The 27,478-nt window shown below is 44.5% G+C and overlaps 1 protein-coding gene across 1 annotated transcript in view; it reads right to left on the minus strand.

The window, feature by feature from the left end:
* LOC149301619 (uncharacterized) overlaps nt 1–27,478 on the minus strand; it is a 97,835-nt gene that overhangs the window by 21,040 nt on the left and 49,317 nt on the right. Inside the window, exon 2 of the mRNA XM_089484324.1 lies at nt 12,726–14,576. Within this exon, the coding sequence (XP_089340450.1) occupies nt 12,726–14,576 (1,851 nt within the window). The remainder of the gene's footprint in view (nt 1–12,725; nt 14,577–27,478) is intronic.

A 27,478-nucleotide genomic window follows, 5' to 3' on the forward strand; every position in this document is an offset into this window, starting at 1 on the left:
GGCATCTCTAAGACAGAGATGGACTACTGTTCGGAAGTGGGGTGGTCACATTGGACCCCAGGGGATCTCAGGGGAAACCCCAAATTGTGTTGCCTAAAAATATGGTATAATGTTTTGCCCCTCAATATCCCACAGCGTCCCTTTGTGGAAGTGGAGGCCATTTTGCCACTGTTGGGCCCTCTCTGATCCATTGCAGGGCCAAGGGAGGCCTTTTTCCCATGAAGCCTCTCCAGAGCCTCAAAAGGCTGGAAGAGGGGCCACAAAAGCCAGGAAACTTGCTCAGGAATGGGCTGAGGACCATTTAGGGGCAAAAAGCATTAATCTCCATGGCTCCTTCCCACAAAATTCCAGAATTGGCAATTTAGGATTGGATATTGAGAATCCATACAAAGTGGAGAATCGTGCCTCACTAAAACTAGAAATTCCAAGATTCCACAGGAAGTTCTTATGGCAATTAAATTATGTGTGAAAGGGAACTAGGAATGGTAGTAGAACACAAGTTGAACATGTGTCAACAGTGTGATGCAGCAGCTAAAAAGGCCAATGTGATCCTAGGCTGTATCAATAGGAGTATAGTGTCAAGATCAAGGGAAATAATAGTTCCACTCTATTCTGCTTTGGTCAGGGCTCACTTGCAATAATCCTGTGTCCAGTTCTGGGCACCACAGTTCAAACAGATGTTGAGAAACTGGAGCATGTCCAGAGGAAGGAAACCAAAATGGTGAATGGTCTGGAAACCATGCTCTCTGAGGAATGACTTAGGGAGCTGGGTACGTTTAGCTTGGAGAAGAGAAGGTTAAGAATGGATATGACAGCCCTGTTCAAGTATTTGAAGATATACTGAGTATGGAGCAAGCTTGCTTTCTGCTGGTCTAGAACAAAGGACACAGAACAATGGACGCAAGTGTTAGGAAGGATCGAATCAGAGGAATTTAATTACCTCAAATTTACAAGAGGCGTGTCCTAACAACACACGCAGCGGATTGGGTCCCTATGTGTATACCAGAGGTCATATAGTCCAACCCCAAGAAACAGAGACTGCAATGTCAATGAGTTGCAAATAAAATATAAACATTTATTAAAACCACACAACCAAAAAGGGATCACACACGCACACGCACATTCAATGCTAAAGCAAGGGAGGGGAAGAGTTGGGGGTAAAGGAGAAAGGATAGAGGCACTGTTGAAATATTTACCTTAGGAGTCTTCTCCAAGCGACAGATGTGAGGGATGTTGGTAAGTGAACACGGCAGCGGGGAACAGAAAGCAAGCGGCAACCGCGATGGCTAGGAGCTAAGTTCCAGCGGGCTAAGCTAACAAGAGGCCCAAAAGAGACAGTGGGCTTTGGCTTGCCCAAGTGATTTCAGCAGGGCACAGTGCCCAAGAGAGCTCCGGAGCGATTGCTCGACAGAGTTGAGGTTTGGAACTGTAGCTCACAAAGCCCAAAGGAGGGCTGGAATCTGGGTCTTATTTATACTGCGAAACGTATCCTCAGGCTATAGCTACCTGCAGAACAAAGGTCTTCATGGCTATCTATTGACTAAGACTAAAGTTAAACAATGGATACACAAAAGGGTCTGCCACTTCTTTGGGAGAAGACTACTATGTAGATGGCTGGGTACTTAATACCATCAATAGGTGAGGCAAACTTCCTTTGTCCTCATTCAGGTTGCCTGCGACAATGGCAACTCCCAGAACTGGTTTTAAAGGTTTAAATCTACCTTTCTGCTTTAGCCATGGCCTGCTAGGCTTGTCTGGCTACGTGGTCAGCTCGCTTTTGGGATAATGGCGGCTGTGATGGGGTCAGTCAGGGGTCATGATTTTTGATCGCTTGGTACCCAAAATTTATATAAATCCAAACTCGATCACACAAGCCACAGGAAAAAAGGTTCCACCAAAATATTAGGAGGAACTTCCTGTCAATAAGAGCTATTCAACAGTGGAATATACTCCATCAGAGCATGGTGGCATCGCATTACGGTTTATTATTATTATTATTATTATTATTATTATTATTATTAATTTCAAATTAATGGACATGGAACAATGGATGCAAGCCACAGGGACAAGAGATTCCACTTAAACCTTAGGAGGAACTTCCTGATAGTAAGAGCTCTTCAAAAGTGAAATATACTCCCTCAGAGTTTAGTGGAGTCTCTTTCTTTGGAGGTCTTTAAACAGAGGCTGGATGGCCATCCCTTGGGGTTGCTTTGAATGTCTATTCCTGCATGGCAGAATATTGAACCGGATGGTCCTTGTGGTCTATTTCAACTCTTTGATTTTATAATTCTAACGTGAAATCATAACACTCTGACAGTGAATTATGAAAGGGCCCTCAGTCTTCACAGGAAGTGAAATGGATTCAGGTTCCTTACCCACAGAGGCTACATTTCCATAATTCTCCATCATCACATAACTGTACATCAGTCTCTGTTTCTTCGTTAACAGTTTCCATTCCTCCTCAGTGAAATATACAGCCACATCCGCAAAGGTCACCTGCAATAGAAAATAGCCCTGATCCAGAGAGTGACTAAACAAAAGGGGAGGAAAGCACATGGTGCATTGCAAATATTATTTCAACACTTCAGAATTCAGTCCCGGAAATAAACTTTAAATTCTGCAAGAAAGCAAAAAGCTACAGCCTTTGAGATCCAGTTTGTCTCGAATCCTTTCAATATAATATACAATATGATAAACAATATAATTTCGGCCATTTCTAGAATATTATTGATTGATTAACATACTGGCTATTCCAACATGTATATTCGTTTTCATTTAGCCATATTTCACCTAATTTCAGAGGCAAATTTCATTTTTAATAAACAGTTCTGGGGAGTACTCTGAGCTTCAGGGCCACTGGGCCCACCCTCAATTTAAGCCCAGAGATATTCTTCCATATCATCCAGCATTTCACAGATGGGGAAAGCAACACACATGTGGACAAGCAACACCAGAAGGGGGTCAAGATGGCCAAAGTTGTTAATGATAAAGATCACACAAGCGAGAAAGGGTACAGCATTTTGCTTTTGGCTCAGATTCCTGGCAAGGGCAAGACCCTGCCCCCTTCTCTCCTCCCCTCTCCCCTCTTTTGCATTGATGGGCTGTAGACTCTTTTGAACCCGGAATGCACTTTGCAGCAACTGAACGGACCTGAGGAGAAAGGAGGAAATGGGAGGAGAAGAGTGAAATAGGACATTTCCTAAGCCTCTGAAAAAATGAGGAGACAGAGGATTAACCAGGACTCTCTCTGCCAAACTGGGACAGTATCTTCTCTGCTTGCTTTCATGATCCAGCCCAGACACAGATGAAAATAACAGTCGGGATGGCAACTAACCAAAGAGCTGTTAACCCTCGGCAGCCTCTTTCTGTTGGAGCCCAGCCCCGTCTGCTTGGCCTTTGTGTTGGCCATCAGGTGGGCAGGGGGATCCTGGTGGCCCTGCACTTTGGTCACTTCCAGCAAACAACGTCCCAACGCTGTGTACAAGGGGATCGCAATGAGGTTCCTGAGAAAAGAGACCAGGGTAAGGCTTGGTTTAGCAAGAAACCCTGCAGCAGTCAAAGACACGGAGAACAGCATCCTGCTGATGACATATGCAGGTAACATATGCCTCCTTTGGGCCGATGTAGAGCTGAGCATCCCCTTCCTCCCTCTGCACCAAACAAAACCCCCTGGACCTAGCACAGACTCACTGCAGCTCCCCTACACATCAGTTACTCCATGCCTTGTGAGAGTAGCTGGGGATCAGGGGATGGGGAATTGCAAAGGGTCCTGACTATGTCCTCATAGCTGGATGTGAAATGAGTGCATTATCTGCTGAAACCTGCAGAGGTCCACAATGCCCTCAGAGGAAGATTTCTTCAGTTTGCTTCTGACTGCAGAAACACAGCTGGATGCTTCTCTAATACCTCACACCAACACTCTCACCAGGCATGAAGTGACCATGCGGGATGGCTTCCACAACTCTTTGGTAGGACCTGGGGCACTGAATGGCCAGTTGTAGCCTGATTCCACTCGGAGCAACACTGGAGCATAGAGGGTTGTGGTGGGTCAGGCTGTCTGGCCTGGTGGTTCCTCATTCTCCCAGTGGCCAAACCAGCAGAACTCTCTATGCTCAAGTGTTGCTCTGGGTGGAATGCGTCTAAAAATGGCCCTTCCCCAGGGAGGCCCTCAGTCAAGAAGGGCAGGAAAGGAGCTCTCTCTTCTCAGGTTGCTCCCCTTCCATGGGATCCAGCCCTTCTCCCAGGATCAGGGGGCACCAGAGGATTGAGCTGATGGAAAGGGAGCACCCAATTCCCATGGCAGCCTTCTGCATGCAGAGAAGTCACAATTCTGATAGTGTCTCTGCCCATGTGGAGAGTGCCCATTTTCCACACTGTTGTCTATCCATCTTGTCTTGGGAATATCCTGTTCCAGCCACATGCAGAACTAAATCCTATCCTCTATCTTGTGCCTAGTCCTGATCAGAGTAGAATCACTGAATCAATTGGGTTTATCTACATGCTGACCCACCAGTCACTTATGGTTTCAGTGGGTCTACTCTCTAGGGTTAACCAACAGGATTCTGGACTCCTCAGATTTTTAAATGCAGGAATGCAAATTTTTCATGCTGTGTCATCCTCAATGATGAGAATTTGACTTCTCTTTCACACAGAGGAGGAGGGGAGGACCTGCTTTATGTCCCAGGTGGAGAAGCTCTAGCTCTTGGGCTGGATGAGACATGAATTACCTTACAGATCTAATCCATGCCCTTCCATCATCGTGGCCTCCTTCCCATTTAGAAACTAGTCAAAAAAATTATTTCATTTTTGCAAATGAGACTATTTTTCTAAACTTAACAGACTGGATTTGGGGCTTTATTCCTGCAAAGCATGGGCTCAGTCTCTCAGCTGAAAACCTTCCACACCATCCTGGACTGAAATATTTAAACAAAGATCCTCTTTCAGCTCCAGGAATAAAGGCCTACCTTCAGTACAAAGACCCTGATTCCTGCAGCCCCAGAAAGGCCTCTCCTGCAGTCCTTTATGGCCAGAGCTTCCCTGGGTCAGAGTCCGTCTCCTCAGCCGTAGAGAAGGGTTGCTCTGAGTGCGAAGGAGGAGGAGGTCCAAGGGCTGAGGGAGGGAAGGCAATGGGAGAAGGTCAGTGCCAATGGCCATGGAGGGCAGAAGGTGACAATGCCTAGGAAACTCCTCTGAGTCCCAGCCATTCTAGGAATGAGTGGCAGGAGTGAGTCCAGGGGGCTGAGGGGTCTCCTTTCCCAAAGGGGGAGGCAAGGACCAGTGGACCCTTTCCAGCTAGGGCCCAAAGGGAGGGTCTCTTTCCCAACTCTCTGTCCCAGCCCCCAAAGCCCAGCCTCCCCACTGGCCCTGAGTCCATGCCTCCTCTTCCTCAAACCCCAACAGACCCCTTCCTTCCTTTTGTCCCAAGGAGCCTGGCCTCCTTCTGACTCTGGAGACTCAGGGAGAGAAAGAGATACCTCTGTTTAACTGAGGCCTCAGAGAAGGTTCTGGAACAAAGTGGTCACTGTAACACAAAATGACCAGGGATGGAGGGAGGGTCTTGGATTCCAGCCAATCAGGGCCAGGGATGGTGGGAAGGACTGGAATTCCAGCCAATCAGGGCCAGGGATGGAGGGAGGGACTGGGATTCCAGCCAATCAGGGCCAGGGATGGAGGGAGGGACTGGGATTCCAGCCAATCAGGGCCAGGGATGGAGGGAGGGTCTTGGATTCCAGCCAATCAGGGCCAGGGATGGTGGGAGGGACTGTAATTCCAGCCAATCAGGGCCAGGGATGGAGGGAGGGACTGGGATTCCAGCCAATCAGGGCCACGGATGGTGGGAGGGACTGGGATTCCAGCCAATCAGGGCCAGGGATGGAGGGAGGGACTGGGATTCCAGCCAATCAGGGCCAGGGATGGAGGGAGGGACTGGGATTCCAGCCAATCAGGGCCAGGGATGGAGGGAGGGTCTTGGATTCCAGCCAATCAGGGCCAGGGATGGTGGGAGGGACTGTAATTCCAGCCAATCAGGGCCAGGGATGGAGGGAGGGACTGGGATTCCAGCCAATCAGGGCCAGGGATGGAGGGAGGGTCTTGGATTCCACCCAATCAGGGCCAGGGATGGTGGGAGGGACTGGGATTCCAGCCAATCAGGGCCAGGGATGGTGAGAGGGACTGGGATTCCAGCCAGTCAGGACCAGGGATGGTGGGAAGGACTGGGATTCCAGCCAGACAGGGTCAGGGATGGAGGGAGGGACTGGGATTCCAGCGAATCAGGGCCAGGGATGGTGGGAAGGACTGGGATTCCAGCCAGTCAGGGCCAGGGATGGTGGGAAGGACTGGGATTCCAGCCAGACAGGGTCAGGGATGGAGGGAGGGACTGGGATTCCAGCCAATCAGGGCCAGGGATGGTGGGAAGGACTGGGATTCCAGCCAATCAGGCCAGGGATGGTGGGAGGGACTGGGATTCCAGCCAATCAGGGCCAGGGGTGGTGGGAAGGACTGGGATTCCAGCCAGTCAGGGCCAGGGATGGTGGGAAGGACTGGGATTCCAGCCAGACAGGGTCAGGGATGGAGGGAGGGACTGGGATTCCAGCCAATCAGGGCCAGGGATGGTGGGAAGGACTGGGATTCCAGCCAGTCAGGGCCAGGGATGGTGGGAAGGACTGGGATTCCAGCCAGTCAGGGCTAGGGATGGAGGGAAGGACTGGGATTCCAGCCAATCAGGGCCAGGGATGGTGGGAGGGACTAGGCTTCCAGCCAATCAGATCCAGGGATGGCGGGAGGGACTGGGATTCCAGCCAATGAGGGCCAGGGATGGTGGGAAGGACTGGGATTCCAGCCAGACAGGGCCAGGGATGGAGGGAGGGACTGGGATTCCAGCCAATCAGGGCCAGGGATGGAGGGAGGGACTGGGATTCCAGCCAATCAGGGCCAGGGATGGTGGGAAGGACTGGGATTCCAGCCAGACAGGGCCAGGGATGGAGGGAGGGACTGGGATTCCAGCCAATCAGGGCCAGGGATGGAGGGAGGGACTGGGATTCCAGCCAATCAGGGCCAGGGATGGTGGGAAGGACTGGGATTCCAGCCAGACAGGGCCAGGGATGGAGGGAGGGACTGGGATTCCAGCCAATCAGGGCCAGGGATGGAGGGAGGGACTGGGATTCCAGCCAGTCAGGGCCAGGGATGGTGGGAAGGACTGGAATTCGAGCCAATCAGGGCCAGGGATGGAGGGAGGGACTGGGCTTCCAGCCAATCAGGGCCAGGGATGGTGGGAGGGACTGGGCTTCCAGCCAATCAGATCCAGGGATGGCGGGAGGGACTGGGATTCCAGCCAGTCAGGGCCAGGGATGGAGGGAGGGACTGGGATTCCAGCCAATCAGATCCAGGGATGGAGGGAGGGACTGGGATTCCAGCCAGTCAGGGCCAGGGATGGAGGGAGGGACTGGGATTCCAGCCAGTCAGGGCCAGGGATGGTGGGAAGGACTGGGATTCCAGCCAGTCAGGGCCAGGGATGGAGGGAGGGACTGGGATTCCAGCCAGTGAGGGCCAGGGATGGAGGGAGGGACTGGGATTCCAGCCAGTCAGGGCCAGGGATGGTGGGAGGGACTGGGCTTCCAGCCAATCAGATCCAGGGATGGCGGGAGGGACTGGGATTCCAGCCAATGGCAGCCCCTGGGAGTGTCCTTAGGAGGCAATCATGTGGAAAGTACATATCATAAAAATGTTCTAGCAGAGTTTCTCTCTGACATTTCCCCATCATCTGTGGCTGCCATCTTCAGAGAAGGAAAATTGGGGATATATATATACTGTGTTCTCCTGGGAATGCAGGAGTGATTTGCATGTGTCTTGTTCTGTGATGATGGCCGGCCTCAGCCTGGGAGGCTAATGCAAAGGAGGATTAATGTCTGCTAATTGGTGATCATTATCTGCTGGGAAAGCCCCTGACTCTGAATGGTTTCCCATTTGCATTTGCTGAGCCCTTATTTTGCTATTCCTCAGGACTGCTAGAAACATTTGTTCACTTTAAGGGTTTCTTCATTCCAGTTGGAATTGTCCAGGTGTTTGTGGATCTCAGTGGCTTCCCTGCGCATCCTGAGATGGTAGTGGTTGGCATGGTCCAGAACTTCAGTGTTTTCAAACAGTATTTTATGCCCAGGATGGTTTGTGGCATATTCCTGTACAGTTGATGGTCCCTATGTAGACTTGTCTGCAGCTGCATGGTATGCAGCAAACTCCTGCGGCTGTGAGAGGGTCTCTCTGGTCCTTTTTCCAGGCAAAGCATTTTTACAGGCAAAGCATTCTCTGAAGATGCCAGCCACAGATGCTGGAGAAACGTCAGAAAGAAACTCTGCCAGAACATGGCCACATAGCCCAAAAAAACCACAAAAAACTGTGTATGCCGGCCATGAAAGCCTTCGACTTTACATATCATACAAACATCACAAAGTATAAACATTCCAGTTACAGTAATCGCAGGGCAGTTATGCTGTTATGACCGGAAGTAAACATATATACAGTTATAATTATATATACATGCTGATGTTGTTAAGGAAAAAGCAACATGGGACATACAGTGAATGAAATAAAACATATATGTGAGAGTCAGGGTGACTCAGCAGAAGCAATTAGAAGCCACACAGGTGTAAAAGGTAATGGAATTAACAAGTCCTAAATGCCAAGGACAGAAATGCAAAGTGGATAATTGAACACACCTGAGAATTGTTAAGTGGTCAAGGCTGAGATGATGAAATCATTAATTCTGGGTAGAAACAAGAGAACCAATGAGAGTGGATGTACACGCCCACTGGGTGGATACTGACAAGAGTGGGTGGTATGATCCAAGGACTATAATAATGGCTATGAATCCCAATGTATTTTGTAGGTAGTAGTGGATAGGAGTATTGGAGTAGTGAGGAGTATTGTTGTATTGGATAGTTTTGGAGCTGTATATAGTAGAATAAAGTAGATCTTTTATATAAGACTACTGAGTTGTCTGGTGTCTTGAGTGAAGATACAAGAGCCAGCTGGATCCTGAAGAAGTGGGAAGACTTCTGTGGAAGCAAGAGTGAGAAGGCTTGGAGAGTTTGTCAGGGTCTTCAGCCTATTCTCTGTAACTCTGCTGCTTTAGAGCAAAGCTTTAACCACTGGCCAAAACTGGTCAGCGCCGGTGCGTAACAAGGTGGTGAGTTCGAGCCAGAGGTGAAGAGCAACAACTCCCATCATCCCTGACAATTTCTTCATCTGTTGTTGTCCATTGTTCTGGTGCATTGTTCCAGGTGATGCTGGAGAAGAGGCCCTGCCTCCAGCGGAACCAGAGGCTGCAGGCGATGAGGAGAGGGACTCCTTGCCTGATGCATTGCTCACCTGGAGGGCCAGCACCAGGAAGGTCATTCCCTCCACCTTCACAAAGGCCCCATTCCCACTCCCTCATTTGCCTTGGATAGAACTGGGCAGATCCGGGTGCCCCATATCGAATCTCCCCGGAAACAAGTTCCTACTACCCTTTACCTCAATCGGGGGAATCTACCCCTGAACTTGATCCGATCATGACTGGGGCTGAGTTCATATTTGCCGGCAGCAGGGAAGAGCCAGTTGTTTCCAAAAAGAAAGGGTCAATAGTCCGCTTTCAGAAAAACCACGCTAAGGGGGATTTGCCCTGGATCTCTTGTGCAAGCCCCTGATGGAGTTGTGTTAAAATCGGCGTGAGTGTGAACTTCTAACTTTTAAACCGGTTTCGGAATCGGGGTAAAATGTAGTCTGAATGGACCCTACATTTAAGGGTGAAGGGAGCAAGAAACAACAAGCAAAGTCTAAACACTTCCTTTCACCATTGCAGCGTTGGAGCGTGTCGCCACCCTCGTACTGTCAATGGCTCACCTGCAGCAAGGCCAGGAGCAGCACAGAACGTGGCTATACAACTCGGTGTGTGGCGCTCCCCACAACAATGATGTTGGTCTTCCTTTTTTACCTTAAAAATGTTTATTATACTGAGATATTCCCATGATAGCATTTAAATTACTAAATATCAACCAAATATTAACTATTGATTTAACCGAATGTTATCGCCCTTTTCTTCAAATGTTTCAAGACAACTCCATTCCATTTCTAAATATCCTTTTGGTTTCCCTCTTAGTAAGGCAGATACTATATCCACATTTCTAGCTTCATGTATCTTAATCAACCAATGTTCGATAGAAGGATTCATTGTAGATTTCCAAACTTGAGCAAATAAGATCCTTGCACATGAGACCATATATAAAACAATTCTATTGTATTTTACTGACTTTATGTTGTGTGTCATGTTTAGTAAAAATAAATTGGGTTCAAAGGGAATATTTATATCCAGAATGTTTTGGATGCTTCCATGAATCCTTTGCCAGAATCCTTTAGCTTTAATGCATGTCCACCAATATGAAAGAAGCTTCCCTCGGGTTCCCCGCATTTCCAGCACTTAGTATTGCCAGTTTTGTATATCTCCTGGGTTTTTTGGGGGGTTAGATACCACCTGTATAACATTTTGATATCATTTCCTATATAGTTTTGGCACAGAGTGAATTTATTTGTTCCTTTCCATGATTTTCCCGTTCCTCTATAGTTATAGATTTATTTATATCACGTGCCCATCTTACAATGCTGTGTTTAATAATTTCATCTTCTAGATCTCTTTCTTTTAATAGTTTATAACATTTGGATATGTGTTTACCTTTTTGGTCCATCATAATTTTATCTATTTCATTGTTATCCATCGTTAACTCAGGAGCTTTATTGTCTGCCTTAAAACGATTGTTTAATTGGTTGTATAAAAACGAATCCTTCATGTTTCCTCTTTCATTAACTTCTTCCATAGATTTCATATTGTATTTTCCTTCTGGTGTTTTGTTTATTAAATCTCCATATCTTAGCCATGGAGTATCTTTGTCCTTTGTTCTATTGTAATAGGCTTCTTGCAATGACCCCCAAAATTGATGACTCATTTTATACCATACTTTAAGCAATGTTCTTCTTATAACATGATGGTTAAAAGCATTATTATATTTTGGTTTTGTATACCACATATATGCATGTATACCAAGATTCAGGTTAGCTTTTTCTGTATTCAATAAATTCTTGTTTTCTAATTTGAACCATTCTTCTAACCATTTGAGACAAGTTGCATAATAATACACCTTAAAGTTTGGTAAGTTACCTCCCACCTTGAAGCAAAGATCATTTACTAAGGCAACCATAACAGTTTCGACTCCGTATCCCATCCTGAGGCCAGTTTGAAATGGGTCCAGATAATCTGTTTCATCCAAGACCACTTGGAGATGAAGAGCAACTGTCCTCAAAATTATGTTGGTTAGAAATGGAAGATGGGAGACCGGTCTGTAATTGTTCATGTCCAAGGGATCTAGAGAGGGCTTTTCCATAAAGGGCCGTAGCACCGCTTCTTTTAAGCATGATGGAAAATAGCCCTAACTAAGTGATGCATCTATGATATATCTCAGGTGATATAAAAAGGGCAAGGTTGGGAGGGCAAGTTCTCCTCTTCACACTTAAAAGGAGCTTGTCCACATCCTCAGTACTCAGATTCAAATTGATCCAGTATGATCTTACTCATGGACACCTCACTTATAGCCTCTGCAATAATGCTGATGTCCAATTTGGCTCTTATCTGAGAGATATTATCTGTGAAATAGTCATTTAAAGTATCATAGTGAGCTGTGGAAGGCTCTAATAATGGGTTCCAGGAGGAAGGTGCCTAATCAGGTCCCAGATCTCCACCCACCCCCCCCCCACCGACTTCAGCAGTCCCTTTATGCTTCTCTTCCCTTGGCACTTTCATTCCTTTCAGATGCCCCAAAGACCCCTTCTCAGCATGCGCAGGGATCGTAAGGCCTTTGCTGCTGCTGCTGTTTATTCCATTGTCGGCCTTTGGAAGAAGGACTACAGCCTTGTTTCCTTCCTTCCAGAATGGAGCCCAAGCTGCAGAGCTGGACTCAGGAGGGAAAGGCTGGGAAGGCTCTGCTTTGTACATATAGCTCTGTCTCTCTGAGTATATATGTCTGTTTGCCTCTGTTTTTATGGCTGGGAATGGAGCTGAGGGCTGAGGAGAGAAGAAAGGGTACATTTTGTGCAAATGCAGAATTTCTGTACCCCAATGAGTCCAGTGTGTTGAAACAACAAAAACTTTATTGCAAACACATAATCAGAAATTCAGCGCTTAAGTCAGAGCTGCCCTCCCCAAACCAAACATTAAAACCCCAAAACCTAAAACATCACCCTCTTCCAAACCTAGCCCCCCTCCAATTCCCACAGTCTATGCCCCACAGATAACAAAGCCCCCTTTGCCCTTCCCAGAAAATAGCCCTTTCTGTTAATACCTGTCCTGAACTTTCTGCAGCCAACATCCCACAAATTCCAAATGCTATCATTCCCATAACTGTTCTAACCAGCTGCAGCCAATCTCACCCCTCTGTTTAACTAACCTATTCCACCACCCATAATCCCCACTCAAATTTATAAACTAAAGCAATAATCTATACTAATGGCAATTAAAACCTCAACTCAACAAAATATAACTGAAAAACATAAAGAGACATATGGACACACAAACCTAACACACGAAATCACAAGGGCCTTTTCTTATCACCACAGGATTTAAAATATATTCTTTAGTATTGCTTATTGACAAATATAAGGTTAGTTCATTTCTGGGATTTGTGTGGCTTCTCTCCTGTGTGGACTCTCTGATGTCTCACTAGGCTTGATTTCGATGAAAAACATCTCCCACAAAGCTGGCATTTGTATGGCTTCTCTCCTGTGTGGACTCTCTGATGTGCCAATAGGTTTGACTTCGAAGAAAAACCTTTCCCACAACGCTGGCATTTGTATGGATTCTCTCCAGTGTGGACTCTCTGATGTGCCAATAGATATGACTTTGAAGAAAAACATTTCCCACAATGCTGGCATTTGTAAGGCTTCTCTCCTGTGTGGACTCTCTGATGTGCCAATAGGTTTGACTTTGAAGAAAAACCTTTCCCACAACGCTGGCATTTGTATGGATTCTCTCCAGTGTGGACTCTCTGATGTGCCAATAGATATGACTTTGAAGAAAAACCTTTCCCACAACGCTGGCATTTGTATGGCTTCTCTCCTGTGTGGACTCTCTGATGTTTCACTAGGTCTGACTTTGAATAAAAACATTTCCCACAATGCTGGCATTTGTATGGCTTCTCTCCTGTGTGGACTCTCTGATGTTTCACTAGGTCTGACTTTGAATAAAAACATTTCCCACAATGCTGGCATTTGTATGGCTTCTCTCCTGTGTGGACTCTCTGATGTGCCAATAGGTTTGACTTTGAAGAAAAACTTTTCCCACAACGCTGGCATTTGTATGGCTTCTCTCCTATATGGACTCTCTGATGTGCCAATAGATATGACTTTGAAGAAAAACATTTCCCACAATGCTGGCATTTGTAAGGCTTCTCTCCTGTGTGGACTCTCTGATGTGCCAATAGGTTTGACTTTGAAGAAAAACCTTTCCCACAACGCTGGCATTTGTATGGATTCTCTCCAGTGTGGACTCTCTGATGTGCCAATAGATATGACTTTGAAGAAAAACATTTCCCACAATGCTGGCATTTGTATGGCTTCTCTCCTGTGTGGACTCTCTGATGTTTCACTAGGTCTGACTTTGAATAAAAACATTTCCCACAATGCTGGCATTTGTATGGCTTCTCTCCTGTGTGGACTCTCTGATGTTTCACTAGGTCTGACTTTGAATAAAAACATTTCCCACAATGCTGGCATTTGTATGGCTTCTCTCCTGTGTGGACTCTCTGATGTGCCAATAGGTTTGACTTTGAAGAAAAACTTTTCCCACAACGCTGGCATTTGTATGGCTTCTCTCCTGTGTGGACTCTCTGATGTTTCACTAGGTCTGACTTTGAATAAAAACATTTCCCACAATGCTGGCATTTGTATGGCTTCTCTCCTGTGTGGACTCTCTGATGTGCCAATAGGTTTGACTTCAAAGAAAAACCTTTCCCACAACGCTGGCATTTGTATGGATTCTCTCCAGTGTGGACTCTCTGATGTGCCAATAGATATGACTTTGAAGAAAAACATTTCCCACAATGCTGGCATTTGTAAGGTTTCTCTCCTGTGTGGACTCTCTGATGTGCCAATAGGTTTGACTTCGAAGAAAAACCTTTCCCACAACGCTGGCATTTGTATGGATTCTCTCCAGTGTAGACTCTCTGATGTGCCAATAGATATGACTTTGAAGAAAAACATTTCCCACAATGCTGGGATTTGTATGGCTTCTCTCCTGTGTGGACTCTCTGATGTTTCACTAGGTCTGACTTTGAATAAAAACATTTCCCACAATGCTGGGATTTGTATGGCTTCTCTCCTGTGTGGACTCTCTGATGTGCCAATAGGTTTGACTTTGAAGAAAAACCTTTCCCACAACGCTGGCATTTGTATGGATTCTCTCCTGTGTGGACTCTCTGATGTGCCAATAGGTATGACTTTGAAGAAAAACCTTTCCCACAACGCTGGCATTTGTATGGATTCTCTCCTGTGTGGACTCTCTGATGTGCCAATAGGTATGACTTTGAAGAAAAACATTTCTCACAACGCTGGCATTTGTATGGCTTCTCTCCTGTGTGGACTCTCCGATGCATGACTAGGACTGACATGTAAGCAAAATATTTCCCACAGTGCTGGCATTTATGTGGCTTCTTTCTTGTGTGGACTTTCTCATGACTGACAAATTCTTCTGTAAAGGAGGACAATGACAGGCAAAACTGAATATCAGTGTTAAGAGAGCAAAGGGTTACCCCAAGATTCAGCCCCACGTTCACCCCTCTCTATTTGAGATTAAATTAATAGAATTGGTGTGAATGACCTGAGCATGACCCTGTTCTAGATGCCCCCAAATCCATATAATGACTATTCTTACTCATAGGAGCTACCAAAGAAGTGATTGAAGGGGAACTGCCATGAAGAAATCAGGGAAGGAGATAGTCAGGCAGTTAAAAAATATTCCATTAAATGTATATAAAACTATTTCAATTGAAAAGTGGCATCATTTCCTGTGAGGCTGCCATAGAGTGTTGAGTCAGAATCCAAGGCATGATGGAAGCTAACTGCAGAGGATGCTTCATGCTGTTTGGCACCAGGATATGACTCACAGCCAATACAGTATGTAGCTCACATGCGGATTGGTGTGGGTTGGAGTTGGGTGTGTAAGAGATTGTGAAATGGATAGAAGTCAGAGAGGAGAGTTGGTAAATATTTGTTTTATATTGCAACTCAAGATAAAGAACCTCTAAGGACTTGGAGGAAATCAAGTGTGTGTGAGTTATTTTTAAGTGTGGAAAGTGGTTTGTGCATTGCCAATGCCTATATCTGGAGATTTGCTTCTGTACTCTGCTATGTTATTGTTGAGTTCTGGGAGTGTCGCCTTCAGACTGTGCTATACATTGGCTTGTGAATGGGATCAGAATTCAGAGCCAAGAAGGACCTGAGAGCCGGTGGGACAATCCTGTTTGGCTGAAGTATTTCACCAAGCACCCATTACACTTATTTCAGTTTCAGACAATTCTTTCCTCACCCAGGAAACATCCTAAAACAATTTAAACCTTTTTGAATGCTCGGTTTCTGCCCCCAAGCAACGACTTCAGTATAAATATCAGCCCCAACTAGCTGTTCTTTAGTTTCAGTCCAGTTGCAGACAGACAGTCCATTGGTGTACATCTCACTACACTCGCCAGCCCCACTTGCCACAGGACTTACTAACTTCTCTCCCCTTTCTGGACCTTCAGCAATTGGAATCAAGATCCATCTAGGTAATGTATTACCATTTGCAAAGCCTCAAAGTATTCGCCACTCTCACCTTTGTTACTCAGTTCTTGTGTGTATGCGTGAACACCTATATTTGTATATGTCTATGTATGCGTGTATTTTGCTTTTCCCCTAAATAAAACACAAAAAACTATTTGAAATGCCTCTGGAGTTCTGTGTGCTTCTGGGCCTGGTATAGTTGGGATGAATCCCGAGGTCACTGTTGCCCCAATCTCTCCTTTGAGCTAAGTATGAAATTCCCCTAAAAGCATAGCACTTGTGGGTGTCCTCCCCAGACTCCAGCATTTCGAGTGACAAAGGGCCTCTGGAATCAACCACGGAGCTAAGCAAGCTTAGGATGGAAAAGAAACATTAGAGAAAAAGGAGTTTTTGCCTTACCCTTTCCTCTCTTCATAGACATTGCTTATAATTGCTAAATGGAACCCTTAATATGTATGAAAACAAGGGCCTGATTTCAAGTTCAGTTCTTAAGTTCAGTGCTCTACAAGGGGCTACCTTTGTCCCAAGTTCGGAAGCTTCAATTAGTTCAAAATGCTGCACCAAATTGGTCACCGGAACATCTAGGTCAGACCATATAACACCAGTTCTAAAATCTCTATATTGGCTGCCAATTAGCTTCCAGGTGCAATACACAGTGATGGTTATTACTTTTAAAGCCCTACATGGCTTGGGCCCGAGCTTCTTGAGGGAAGGCCTCTCCCTACACAATATGCCCCATACTCTCAGAACATCTGGGAAGACTTTATTAGATTACCCAAAGGTCAGGCTAAGAACAACTTCCCACAGAGCGTACATAGCCATGGCCCCCAAGTTATGGAACAACTTGCTGGAGGAGATCCGTCTTATCACCACCTTGGATGCTTTCAAGAAAGCACTTAAGACAGATCCCTTCCGGCAGGCTTACCCACCCGACCTCTTGCAAAAAACTTAAGGAGAAATCCCACTTCTGATCGCAATTGTGCATTTTATACAATGTTTTTATTTGTCCCGAATTGAGTTTTAAGCAACTTGTTTTTTTACTGTGTGTAAAAAGATGCTATTGTTGTTTTGTGGCTATTTTACAGGTAAATACAAATAAAACCTATTATTATTATCTGAATGGTTGGTGGCTGCCTCCCAATCCCCAAGGCCCCTCTTCTGGCCCTTCCCAGAGGTCCCTTCCTCTCCGCACAGAGCCAGGCGATCCTGGCTTTGCTCCTGCCTTCCCCTCCTGGCTCCCAGAGGCTTGATCCCCTTCCCTTTCTCCCTCCGATCTCCAACCTTCCCTCTTGCCCATCTGCACTGCTTTACCATTTAACCCTCAGCATCTCTTTCCTGCCTTTCTGTTTTTCACATTGCCTCCATCGCTCTATCACAGACACACATCCACAGAGTGTGATGCATAAAAGGGACACTTTGAGGTTCATTTCTTGAGAAAGGCAGGGCAATCAATATACAACTAATGCATTAGGAAAGGCAGAACAAGGGGTCTGGTACCTGGTTTTTGGTATTAGTGAGGGTCAAGTGCCAGGGATGAGCATTAAAACAGCCTCTTCAGAGCCAAAAAAGGCTGGAAGAGGGGCTACAAAAGCCAGGAAACTTGATCAGGAATGGCATAAGGACCATTAGGAGGCAAAAAGCATTAATCTCCATAGCTTCTTCCCACAAAATTCCAGAATTGGCAGTTTAGGATTGGATATTTAGAATCCTTACAAAGTGGAGAACAATAGTGCCTCACTAAAACTAGAAATTCCAAGATTCCACAGGAAGTTGTTATGACAGTTAAATTACATATGAAAGGGAACTAGGAATGGTAGTAGAACACAAGTTGAACATGTGTCAACAGTGTGACGCAGCAGCTAAAAAGGCCAATGTGATCCTAGGCTGTATCAATAGGAGTATAGTGTCAAGATCAAGGAAAGTAATAGTGTCACTCTATTCTGTTTTGGTCAGGGCTCACTTGCAATAATCCTGTGTCCAGTTCTGGGCGCCACAATTCAAACAGATGTTTAGAAGCTGGAGCATGTCCAGAAGAAAGAAACCAAAATGTTGAACAATCTGGAAACCATGCTCTCTGAGGAACAACTTAGGGAGCTGGATATGTTTAGCTTGGAGAAGAGAAGGTTAAGAGTGGATATGACAGCCCTGTTCAAATATTTGAAGAAATGTCATATTCTGGATGGAGCAAGCTTGCTTTCTGCTACTCCAGAGAAAAAGACATGGAACAATGGATGCAAGCCACAGGGACAAGAGATTCCACTTAACCTTTAGGAGGAACTTCCTGAGAGTAAGAGCTCTTCAACAGTGGAATATACTCCCTCAGAGTTTGGTGGAGTCTCTTTCTTTGGAGGTCTTTAAACAGAGGCTGGATGGCCATCTCTCGGGGGTGTTTTGAATGTCTGTTCCTGCATGGCAGAAGATTGAACCGGATGGTCCTTGTGGTCTATTTCAACTCTTTGATTCTATCATTCTAAAGGGGAATCATAGCGCTCTGACAGTAGATTATGAAAGGGCCCTCAGTCTTCACAGGAAGGGCAATGGATTCAGGTTCCTTACCCACAAAGGCCACATTCTCATAATTTTCTATCATAACGGAACTGTACATAAGTTTCTGCTTCTTTGTCAATAGTTTCCATTCCTCCTCGGTGAAATATATTGCCACATCCGCAAAGGTCACCTGCAATAGAAAATAGCCCTGATCCAGAGAGTGACTAAACAAAAGGGGAGGAAAGCACATGGTGCATTGCAAATATTATTTCAATACTTCACAATTCAGTCCAGGAAATAAACTTTAAATTCTGTAAGCAAGCAAAAAGCTACAGCATTTGAGATCCAGTTTGTCTTGAATCCTTTCAGTATAATATACAATATAATAAAGAATATAATTTAGGCCATGTCTGAGATATTATTGATTGATTAGGATACTGACTATCCCAACATGTATAGTACATTTAGTCACCAATGAATTATAGTGCATTTAGCCATATCTCACCTAATTTCAGAGGCAAATTTCATTTTTAAAAAACAGTTCTGGGGAGTACTCATGGCTTGAGGGCCACTGGGCCCACCTTCAATTTAGGTCCAGAGATATTCTTCTATAGCCCCCAGCATTTCACAGACGGGGAAAAGAAGACACATGTGGACAAGCAACACCAGAAGGGGATCAAGATGGCCAATGAAGATCACACAAGCGAGGAAGGGTACAGTAGTTTGCTTGTGCATCCGACTCCTGGCAAGGGCTAGACCGTGCCACCTTTTCGCCTCCCCTCTCCCCTCTTTCGAGTTGATGGGATGCACACTATTTTGAACTTGTAACACGTTTTGCAGCAACTGAACTGACCTGAGGAGAAGGGGGAAAGTGGGAGAAGCAGAGAGAAATAGGACATTTTCAAAGCCCCTGAAAAAATGAGGTGACAGAGGATTAACCAGGACTCTCTAGGCCAAACTGGGACAGTATGTTCTTCGCTGGCTTTCATGAGCCAGCCCAGACACAGATGAAACGAACAGTCAGGATGGCAACTTACCAAAGAGCTGTTGTTCCTGGGCAGTCTCATTCTGTTGGAGCCCAACTCCCTCTGCTTGGCCTCTCTGTAGGCCATCAGGTGGGCAGGGGGCCTGGTGGCCCTGCACTTGGTCACTTCCTGCTAGAGAGGCCCCAAAGCCGTATACAAGGAGGCCGAGATGAAGTTCCTGAGAAAAGGGACCAGGGTTAGGATTGGCTTGGCAAGAAACCCTGCGTCACTGAAAGAGAACAGAATCCTGCTGGTGACATATGCCTTCTTTGGGCCGATGCAGAGGTGGGCATCCCCTTCCTCCCTCTGCACCAAACAAAGCCCCCTAGACCTAGCATAGATTCACTGCAGTTCCCCTACAAAACAGATACTCCATGCCTTCTTAGGGTGGTGGGGGATCAGGGGATGGGGAATTGGAGAGGGCCCTGGTTATGTACCCATAGCTAGTTGTGAAATGAGTGCATCATAAATAAATAAATAAACAAATAAATCATCTGCTGAAACCTCCAGAGGTCCCCATTGATTTTCTCCAGCATCAACCACTTTCCCAAGAAGGCTGCATCCACACTATAGAAATAAAGTACTTTGGCACCACTTAAACCTTCAGTGCTATGGAATCCTGGGATTTTACCTTTGGGCCACTTAGCCTTCTGTGACAGATAACTGATGCCACAATGAACTACAAATCCCAGGATTCCATAGGATGGAGCTAGGAGAGTTAATGCGGTTTCGAAGTGGATTATTTCTGCAGTGTAGATACAGCGTGAGTCGGTTTTAAAAGGATAGAAAGCACCCAATTCTTCTTTTTACCCTCCTAATAATGGTTTTCCTTTAAAAAATAAGTAATTTGTTTTAGTGCCTAATCCTTATTTTTGTTGTTATTTGTTTATATGTTTGTTTGTTTCATTCTTGGTAATATGAGTTATTCTGGTCTGTCTCCTTCCTTCTTGCCTGAAAATCTATTAATAAGGAAACTGGGGAGGCTTTTAAAACCTCCCAAAGGAGCCATTTTTGGCCTTGTTTGGGGGACTAGCCTCCTCTTAGAAGCCAAAGCCCAATGTTTGTGAAGAATAAGAATAAGGCTTGTATTAAAACTATCCTCCCCATTTCTGGACCCTTTTAAAACCCATTTTCCCCTGAAGGAGCAGAGCTGTGTAATAAGAAAACCCTCTCAGAAAAGAGACACAAAAGACACAAAGGGACACACTTCCTTCCTTTTGGCCCAAGGAGCCTGGCCTCCTTCTGACTCTGGAGCCTCAGGAGAGAAAGAGAAGCCTCTGTTCAACTGAGGCGTCAGAGAAGGTTCTGCAACATTATTCCCCACAGTCACAAACAGCACAAAATGGCCTCTGGAACACAAAATGGCTGCCGAAACATAAAATGGCCACCTCTGCCTCAGCACTTGGCAGTTTGAGGCCTTCAGGGGAGAGAGAGAGACGGAGAGGAAGAGTGGAAGGAGGTTCTGGAGGGAGGGGGCCTTGGGAGATATAGAGCCTCTTGAGATACTCGGACTTCGCTTCCTAACAAAGGGGTTTCTGGCCTCATAAAGGATTTGAGGCAAGCTACCAATGGGATTTAAAGTATATTTCCCGGATTGGATCTCCCAGCATCCACATGGCCAGAAAGGGGAGGGGTCCTGCCCTGCAGTAAGGCCCCTCCAATCTCTCTGAACCAAGGACTACAACTCCCACATCTTCCTTCTTTCTTTCTCCCTCCATAGCTGGCTTGTGAGGTGTGATTCAGCCCTGTTAGTGGTGTTACTCCTCTTGTTGTCGTTGTGTGCCTCCAAGTTGTTTCTGACTTATGGCGACCCTAAGGGAAGCCCTTTGCAGGCTTTTCTTGGCAAGATTTGTCCTGAAGTGGTTTTGCAAATGCCTCCTTCTGAGGCTGAGAGAGTGTGACTTCTTGCCTATGGTCACTCAGTGGGTTTCCATGGCCAAGAGGGCATTCGAACCCTGGTCTCCAGGGTCATAGTCCAATGCTCCAGCCACTGAACCACGCTGGCTCTTTCTTGAGGCTTTGTAGTGTTTTGTGGAGTGGCTCCAAGTCATTTCCGACTTCTGGGGAGCCTCTCCTGGGGTTTTCTTGGCAAGAGTTGTTCAGAGGAGGTTTGCCATTGCCTTCCCTGAGGCTGAGAGAGTGTGACTTCTTGCCCAAGGGGCCCAGCTGGTTTCATGGAGGAGTGGGGCACTGGACCCTGGCCTCCAGAGTTGTAAGCCAACACTCAAAGCACTGGACCACACTGCCTCCCATTCCCATGTACAATCTGTGAAATAAATGCAGACTTTTTCTGTTCATGTGTGTCTTCAAGTCGTTTCCAACTTATGGCGACCCTAAGGCAACCTTATCATGGGGTTTCCTTGGCAGGTTTCTTCAGAGAAGGGTTGCCATTGCCATCCTCTGAGGCTGAGAGAGTGTGACTTGCCAAGGATCGCCTAAGGCCAAAACACACTATAGCAATAATCCAATCTGAGACCGCTTTACCTGCCCTGGCTCAGTGCTAGGGAATTCTGGGAAATATAGTTTTGTGAGACATTTAGCCTTCTCTGTCAGAGAGCTCTGGTGTCACAATAAACTCCATTTCCCAGGATTCCCTAGCACTGAGGCAAGGGCAGTTAAAGCACTCTCAAAATGGACTATTGCTGCCGTGTCTTTTGGACCTTTCTTGGCCGCAAATTGTCCATAGCCTGCAATGCATCTCCTAATTCTGTTGGCAGTCCCTCCCTCCCAACACTTTCTCATTTCTCCCCAAAACCAGCGCAAAGCTGGCAGATGGAAAGAGGTTTTAAAGCAGCATTTAAATCTGCCATATTTGTTTTTAAAAGACTAAATGTCCCAAATGCTATTATCAATTTTGTAGCTATTATTACAGAAAGACGTAGAGTATAAACTCCTGAAATACCTTTATTTTCTGGAGTTGAGATGGGCTTTTCCAACTGACTCACTGCACCCCTGTAATAATAATAATAATAATAATAATAATAATAATAATAATAATAATAATAATTTTATACCCTCTCTTCAGCCAAACCCCTCCCAACACTTTCTCATTTCCCCCCAAAACCAGCACAAAGTAGTAGTAGACACTCTAAGGAGGTATTTATTATAAGTAACAAAATATTACTAAAATCATACAAGATATTAAGGATCTTGCAGGTACAATATTTGTAAGTATATAATATTCAATTCATACAATCTAATAAATAGACCTAAGCGTCCAATTCTGAGACTAACTTTCAAGATCCACTCTTTAACTCTCTCTCTCTCTTGATCTCCAACCGACACAATTCCCCCAACTGTCTCTTGGTCTCTCAGGCCTTATATCTCCTTCTCACGGAAGCTTCCAGAAGGACCTTTATCTTGCTCTCTGATTGGTCAAGAGAGCCTTCCGTAGCAGTGATGTCATTCTGCATTTGCATAAACCTCCCTTTTCTGCCTGAAGAAAACCTCCATTGACTGGAGCCCAGTCATTACACTTTCCCAAGGCATGGCTTGCCCCTATTTCCCAATGTTGTTCTTGGTGTCTGCCTTCCAGTTGTTTCCAGGTCTTATGGTGACCTTATGGGAGTCTCTGAAGGGGTTTTATTGGCAGGTTCCTTCAGAGTGGGTTTCCCATGGCCATCCTCTGAGGCTGAGAGAGGGAGACTTGTCCAAGGCTTCAGTTCTTTTGGAAGCCTTTTTGCTTTATCTTCTAGAAGACAGCGGAAGTGTTGCTTCTTGCATTAAAGAATGAGAGGAACCTTCTGGCATCCAAAAGGCTAACATTCTCTGGAGTTATGTCTGATAATATGTATAGATAGGATTGCAATCCCTGTTCATTTATTAAAAGGTTTCATATCAAAGAATTTCATAGCTATGCACCTTAATAGCAGTTAACCAAATTAAACAGTATATAAAACAAAAACATGAAACAATATAGACAAGGTAACTGTTACATGGATTTGTAATTGGTTGACTGGACGAACCCAAAGCGTGACTAGTGGAATGTCCAGTGGGGCTCTGTCCTTGGCCCAGTGCTATTCAACATATTTCTCAGTGACTTGGATGACAGAATTGGGCGCATATTCATCAAATTTGCAGACGAAACCAAATTAGGAGTAGCAGCTAATACTCCAGAGGACAAGATCAAAATTCAAAAGGACCTGAATAGACCAGAAAGCTGGGCCAAAGCTAACAAAATGAAATTCGACAAGGAGGAATGTAAGGTACTGCATTAAGTGCAGGAAAATGAAATGCACAGATATAAGATGGGGGACACCTGGCTGAATGAAAATACATGTGAAAGGGATCTAGGAGTCCAAGTAGACCAAAAGTTGAACCAAATGAGATTATAGGCACATATCAGGCTTTAATATCACAAATAAAACCTTTATTATGTTCAACCTATGTGCCCCAAAATACCAGAATCAATCCTAAGACATGGTTTGACCAGGAATGTAAAGAGTTTAATAAAGTTTAGTTAATGAAATCAGAAAACTGAAGACAAAGGGCATCAAAGGAAACACCTCAAAACAGATAGCCCAACTACGGCAAAATTATAAAAAACTACTTAAAGAAAAGAGACAAAAATACCATGAAGCACAATGGAAAGAACTAGGAGAGGCAGCTATTCAAAAAGACTCCCAGAAATTTTGGTGCTTAATAGCCCAGGGCTCCAGAACATCAAAATATGTACTGGAGGCCGCAGTGCAAGGAAGAGACTGGGTGAGGCATTTTCCCAACATCTATAAACCTCAATACGACCCGTCACAATCAATTTGTCTTGCCAAACCACTAGATACCCCTGAATGGCCCGATGTCACTGTGAATCAAATTAAAGGCATAATCACCAGACAATCTACCAACAAAGCACCCGGTGAGGACATGATACCAATTGAATTATATAGGGCAAAATTGGAATATTGGTCCCCGATTCTAGCAAAACTATTTACTCATATAAATCGCTCTGGATGTATTCCTGAAGGTTGGCAATTGAGTATTATTGCCCCAATATATAAAAAAGGTGACAGGAAAGATCCAGCCAATTATAGGCCCATTAGTCTCTTGGATATTGCTTCTAAATTATATGCTATGTACCTCTTGGGAAAAATTGAAGACTGGGCAGTTAGTAATAATCAATTGACAGAAGTACAAGCCGGTTTCCAAAAGGGGAAGTCAACAATTGATTCGTGTTTTGTGTTGAACTTCCTCATGTGTAAATATGTTCATAACCTGAAACAAAAATTGTATGTTGCATTTGTTGACTTGAAATCTGTGTTTGATTCAATCTCTAGATCTTTGTTGTGTCAGAAACTGGAAAAAACAAATATTGACCATTGTTTATTATTTCTTGTAAAGTCATTGTATTCCGATACATCGTTACAGGTTAAAGTGGACCTGGTAGGACATCTTACTCCAAAGATTGGTACATCCATAGGAGTTAAACAAGGTTGCATTTTAGCTCCTTTCTTATTTAATTTTTTTTATTAATGACATTGTAAAGGATCTGGAGGGTTTGCAATATGCCCCTGTCACAATTCTTGATACAAAAATTTCTTTGTTTATGTACGCGGATGATATTGTATTGATTTCTAGAACGGAGGTAGGTCTAAGGAGACTTCTTGCAAAACTATGCACATATTGTAAAAACAACAAACTAACAATTAATTATGACAAAACCCAGGTTATGGTCTTTGGAAGACGCCCCAAAAAACATGTTTGGCACTTAGATGGAAACATTATAAGTCAAGTAAAATCATTTAGATATTTAGGCCTAGTATATTCAGACACAACATCTTGGAAAGAACAACTGTTAAATTTAAAAGTAGAATCCTATAGATCGGCAAAAGCTACATTAAAGTTTGCGGCAACTAGAGGGGGAAATTTAGTAAATCCTGCCTTAATAGTATATAAAGCCAAAACAACGGCACAGTTTCTATATGGGGCAGAGGTTTGGGGTGCCACAGGTAAACCAAATATAAACCTGGAACCCCCCCAGAACTACTTCTTGAGGTCGTTGCTGGGTCTCCCCAGAGACACACCAACTGCCATGCTTAGATTGGAAACCAACATGCTTAGTATAGAAAACCTTATAGATAAGAGAATTTTATGTTATTGGCTCAAAGCACAGAGGATGGATAATAATAGACTTCCAAAAAAATGTTTGATAGAATTGAATAACAGCATGCCCAACAAGAACTGGGTACATCAGGCTGCGCAATTAATGATCAAATATGGAATTTCATTAGCTGAAATTAATGAACTCCAATTGGAAGCACAGATAAAGTCTATCAAGAACATAATAAGTGAAACATCGATACAAAAAGATCTCCATACTGCTTATCTGTCCTCATGTGCCCCCCTATACTATAAACTCAAGAAGTCCTGTATTTTACCAGATTACTTTGTTAGTTTAACATTTGCAAATTTACGGAAAGCTTTTACCGAATTAAGATTAAATATGATGGATACAGCATACAGAGACAGAAGATATAGAGGTATTCCTGCAAAAGGACGTACTTGTGTATATGGTTGTCAAGAGGTAGAGGACCTTGTTCATTACATGTTATTTTGCCCTCTCTACCAAGAACCAAGAGAAAGATTCGTTATACCTATAATAGAAACCAGTCCCAGGCAAAATCCACAGGATATGATTTTCTATCTTCTATTGGACCTGAATAAATATGTAACCTGGAAAGTAGCTTTGTTTGCCTTAGCAGCTAAAAAGATCAGGAATAAGTATATAACAGGGATAGCCATAAACTGTAAAGGTGATGACTATATTTGACAAAATTTTAATGCATTATGACAATTGTTACTTGTTTGTTTAGAAATTCTATACAAGATATGAGATACTTGCATTTTAGATATAATTTCCATGTATTTTTATATGGTTATATTGTTGTATGTATTGTTATATTGTTGTGCTGTGCAATGACCTTTGGTCAAAAGCAATAAAGTTTGATTTGATTTGATTTGATAAGAAGTTGAACATGAGTCAACAGTGCGATGCGGCAGCTAACAAGGCCAATGCGATTTTAGGCTGCATCAATAGAAGTATAGTGTCTAGGATCAAGGGAAGTAATAGTGCCACTCTATTCTGCTCTGGTCAGGCCTCACCTGGATTATTGTATCCAGTTCTGGGCAGCACAATTCAAAAAGGATGTGGAGAAATTGAAGTATGTCCAAAGGAGGATGACTAAAATGGTGAAGGGTCTGGAAAGCACGCCCTATGACGAATGACTTAGGGATCTGGGGATGTTTAGCCTGGAGAAAAGAGGGTTAAGAGGTGATATGATAGCCCTATTTAAATTTTTGAAGGGATGTTGTATTGAGGAGGGAGCAAGCTTGTTTTCTGCTGCTCCAAAGAACAGGACCTGGAACAATGGATGCAAGCTTCAGGAAAATAGATTCTTCCTCAACTGACAGTAAGGGCTATCCGACAGTGGAACAAACTCCCTCGGAGTGTGGAGGATTCTCCTTCCTTTGAGGTCTTTAAACAGAGGCTGGATGACCATCTGTCGGGTATACTTTGATTGAAATTTCCTGCATGACAGGGGGTTGGACTGGATGGCCCTTGTGGTCTCTTCTAACTCTACGATTCTACGATTCTATGAATTCAATGAAAAATCATAAATCATAAAGATGTAACCACAGTTGCTCACAGCTTGTAATTCAAATATTCACAGTATACTTTTCCGTGTGGAAATGAAGGGAGACATTTTTAAAGGTCTATTCCCAAATCCAGGGGAAATGAGAGGATTATTCTTTCTCACTTAATTTAGAAACAGGATAAAGAGCATTTAATTTGGCATCCTTCTTTCTAGCCAGATGGCGAATGCAGAGAATAGTAGTGAGCCCTTGTACCACCACAACTGAAAGAAAGCAAGAAAATGAACCAATCCATAGACCCCTGCAATTTTTCTAGTTGAAGAAACCAATGAACTAAGCCTCGCAAATTATAATAAGCTACTGCTCTCACATCTGATCTGGATGTTTGCACAGAGCCCTTTCCTCTTTCCTGGAATTGGGCTCCCTCCAAAATGGAGAAGAGGCAGCCTCATCTCCTGTCTGAAGATCATGCATGAAAACTGGAAGCTCAATGCCAGGCCCTGCTGTATCGTATCTTTACTGCCACGTGTAAAAAGGGCAAGGAA

Source organism: Sceloporus occidentalis, unplaced genomic scaffold, assembly GCF_023333645.1.
Source record: "Sceloporus occidentalis isolate IW3139 unplaced genomic scaffold, rSceOcc1.0.p SCAF_21, whole genome shotgun sequence".
Classification (NCBI taxonomy): Eukaryota; Metazoa; Chordata; class Lepidosauria; order Squamata; family Phrynosomatidae; genus Sceloporus; species Sceloporus occidentalis.